At 38.3% G+C, this 4044-nt stretch overlaps 1 protein-coding gene across 2 annotated transcripts in view; it reads left to right on the top strand.

Moving 5' to 3' along the window:
• Baz1a (bromodomain adjacent to zinc finger domain 1A) overlaps positions 1 to 4044 on the top strand; it is an 81289-nt gene that overhangs the window by 38543 nt on the left and 38702 nt on the right. For both annotated transcript variants that reach the window (XM_013347274.2, XM_026782398.1), the window contains exons 5-6: positions 1368 to 1455; positions 3765 to 3899. In XM_013347274.2, the coding sequence (XP_013202728.1) occupies positions 1368 to 1455; positions 3765 to 3899 (223 nt within the window). The remainder of the gene's footprint in view (positions 1 to 1367; positions 1456 to 3764; positions 3900 to 4044) is intronic.

Here is a 4044-nt window from a genome sequence, read left to right on the forward strand (position 1 = left end):
GGATCTCTGTGAGTTCGAGGCCAGCCTGGTCTACCAAGGGAGTTCCAGGACAGGCTCCAGAGCTACAGATGTGAAACCCTGTCTCGAAAAACCAAAAAAAATAAATAAATAAATAAATAAATAAATACAAAGGGCTTTAAATTTTGTTAGGATCGCTATTCAGTTTTGCTTTATCCACGTGAATTATTGATTAGTTGATGTTATGTCTTAACTAATCATTTTTGTTTTAATTTTTTGTCAGTTTTGATTTTTTTTTGTTTTTTTGTTTTGTTTTGTTTTGTTTTTAGAGACAGGGTTTCTCTGTAGTTTTGAAGCCTGTTCTGGAACTCACTCTGTAGACCAGGCTGGCCTCCAACTCAGAGATCCACCTGTCTGCCTCCCGAATGCTAGGAGTAAAGGCGTGCGCCACCATCACCCAGCTTCAATTTTATTTTTTTCCTTTTCTTGTTGTTTTTTAAGGCATTTTAGTTTTTGTGCGTTGATATTTTGCCTGCATGTGTGTGTGAGGGTGCCAGATCCACTGGAACTGTAGTTACAGACAATTGTGTGCTGCTGTGTAGGTATTGGGAATTGAACCTAGAACCTCTGGAAGAGCAGTCAGTGCTCTTACAATCTTAATTTTTAAAATAATAAAATTTTCCTACTTTCTTGTGTTTTTTTATTTTGATTTTTGTTTTGTTTTGTTTATTTTTCGAGATGGTTTCTCTGTAGCTTTGGAGCCTGTCCTGGAACTAGCTCTTGTAGACCAGGCTGACCTCAAATTTACAGAGATCTGCCTGCCTCTGCCACTCGAGTTCTGGGATTAAAAGCATGCTCCACCAATGCCCGGCCTTATTTGTATTTTTAAACAACAAATGTATACAATGTTTTTGTAGTAGGCTTTATAATTGATACACTCAGGTTTTCTAAGTTCTGGCATATTCCCTGTCTGTAGAGTTTCTAATAAGGTCTACTAAGTTCCTTTAGAGGATGAGTATTCTCCCCTGTGTAAGTCCTTTCCTGGGCTTAAACGTCATGTTTTAACTTGAAGTAAAGATGAGTGGACTTAGGGTGAAGTGTGTGACTCCACAGTCCCCACTGCAGCTTTCAGGACAAGGCTGTTCTCTTTTTTTTTTTTTCCTTTGCTTTGTTTTGTTTGATTTTTGGTTTTTCTTTTAAATTTGTTTTTTTTTTTTGGAGGGTGGGGGAAGAGGTTGCAAAAACGAGGGCCAGTTTGAGGGACCAGGAGATACCTGGGATCGGAATGCACGATGTGAAATCCACAAATAATCGGTAAAGGTTAAAAAAATTTAAGCCATATTTTAAATTTGTAGTGATTACGGAGTTCTAAATCACGTGTACTAATTCTACCCTTTTTCCTCCATCAGTCGGAGAAAACACCTATTTTCTCGTGATAAACTAAAGCTTTTTCTGAAGCAACACTGTGAACCGCAAGATGGAATCATTAAAATTAAGGTAATGAAAATAATGAAATTATTTATCAGGAAGAAATAAAAATAGCAATTGTATAGTGCTATAAATTCGTAATATTGCCAAAATGATATTTCAAAGATGGCTAAAACAGCTCTCATTTTATCTGAGGAACTATTTTTTAGTCCCTTTTAAGTGTATTTTTGTTGAATTAAGTTTTGTTTTTAGAATTTTTAGGTGGCTCAGTTACTACCACTTTTTAATTATATAGATGGTCAACCAAGACAGGTGAAAACAGGTGTAGAACTTGAAAAGTTGCATCATCAGTTAACTGCTTTCTAACGGTGTGAATCTTCCTTACAGAGAAGAGATGAATTCAGGATAATGCTAAATAAATGCTGACATAAGAGAGCTAACCACAGGCGCCTAGACCAATAGTAAGCCAGTGTATATTAGATTAGAGGGAAAATAAAGCTGTGTGTACCAGAGACTCGCCTTAAACTTACGACCCTCCAGCCCTCTCCTCCTAAGTGCTGTGTTCCAGGTGTGTCTCCATATGTGGAGTGGGGTTTGAATTTAGGGCTTCATATGTGCTGAGCAAGCACTTAGCAACTGAACTGCATCCGCAGCCCTGAAAATCAAGATTTTAGAGACCTTCTATTGTGCATTAAATAAAAAGTCAAAAATGGTAAAATTGATTTTTTAATGTGAACTATTTAAATCATCCTGCATTCAAGAAGAAACCACTCTGCTGCTCGTGTGGAGTCTGCGTTCTCAAAGGCAGGATGGCAGGAGTCCTAGTAGAGTCCAGTGTGAAATGTAATGGGCTCCTGAGTTATTAGAATGGTCAGAATCAGCGGTTTTAGATGCTAAATCTTGTGTTCTACCAATAAAATATACAAATTGTCTAGTAGAACTCTTCTTGCTTTGTTAATATCAACATTTTTGTAGCTTTGCTTTCCTGAAACTCTGTGAATGGCTTTTTTCTTTGAGGTAAAAAAAAAATTATAATCTGTCCATTAAACCGAATTAAATCAGGCTGCTCAGGTTAAGAGCTCTGACTACTCTTCCAGAGGTCCTGAGTTCAATTCCCAGCAACCACATGGTGGCTCACAGCCCTCTGTAATGAGATCTGGTGCCCTCTTCTGGGGTGCATGCACACATGCAGGCAGAACACTGTATACATAATAAATAAATCTTTAAAAAAACTTTACACTGGGCAGTGGTGGCGTACATCTTTAATCCCAGCACTCGAGATGCAGATAGAGACAGAGAACTCTCTGAGTTCAAGGGCAGCCTGGTCTACAGAGGAAGTTCCAAGACAGGCTCCAAAGCTACAGAAAACCCTGTCTCAAAAAACCAATACATACATACATGAATAAATAACTTAAGTCATTGTTCAGTCCTGAAAAAATAATCCATATGTTCAGTAGTTGGAAGATGGCTGAGACAGATTTCCTGTGAGCTAGGTGGAAGTAATCCTACTGAGAAGACTGAGGCAGGGGAGATTAATCTGGAATGTATCGAAACATTATATTATTATGTTTTATATGCTAAGCAAAAACAAAATACAGGGGTATTTTAAATGTCAAGTGTATGACTTGAATATAGCCAGGAATGGTGGTGCGTGCCTATAATTTCAGCACTCGGGAGGGAGAGGCAGGCTAATGCCTGAATTCAAGACCAACCTCTTTTAAATAGCAAGTCAAGGCTAGTTAGAGGTCCATAGTGAATAAAAACCAGAAAAACTGAGGCAAAGCAGATTCAAACAAAACAGTGCCCTATAGAGATGGTTCATTGTTAAGAGCTAATTACTGCTCTTGCAGAGGACCTGAGTTTGGTTCCCAGAATGCACACTGGGTATTTACAACTGCCTAACTCCAGCTCCAGGGGGATCCAGTGAGGTACCTGCCCTCAAAGGTACACTCACACACACACCAGTATTAAAAATTAATATAAAAGCCAGATTGTATTAAAATAGTTTTTAGTATTGAAAAATCTGTAGAAACTTTATTGATATTTTCTGGTATGGTGGTTTGGTTTTGTTAGACTGAGTCTCAGGTAAGTGGACCTTACTCGACTCAGCCAAGAATGACCTTGAACTGATCCTCTTGTCCTACCTTGTAAATGCTGGGATTACAGGCATGTGTCACAGTATTCAGTTCATGGCGAACTTTAGTGTCCTTTCTGGTTGGTATCTCTCTGCTGTACTATTTAAAGTAAAAGAGACTTCATAAATCAGCTACATAATGGCTTAATTTTTAACAGCATTAATAGTGGTCATGTGACATTTGAGCATGCTGCATACAGTCCACTGATGTGTTGTTCCTATACCCTGTGTGTTTTTAATGAAGGCATCATCTCTTTCGACATACAACATAGCAGAGCAAGATTTTTCTTATTTCTTCCCTGATGATCCACCTACATTTATCTTCAGTCCTGCTAACAGACGAAGAGGAAGACCTCCCAAACGATTATCTCTTGGTCAGGTAGGTGAAAAAAGGCCAAACGACCCTTTAGCTGTTAATAAAGCAGCACTTACAATCAAGGACATGCTTGGTTCCTGTTACACCTAACTCTGTTAGATGACTGTTTACTTCCTAAGAGAAAATTTGAATGGATGCTTTTTTTTTT

This window comes from Microtus ochrogaster, chromosome 1, assembly GCF_000317375.1.
Source record: "Microtus ochrogaster isolate Prairie Vole_2 chromosome 1, MicOch1.0, whole genome shotgun sequence".
NCBI lineage: Eukaryota > Metazoa > Chordata > Mammalia > Rodentia > Cricetidae > Microtus > Microtus ochrogaster.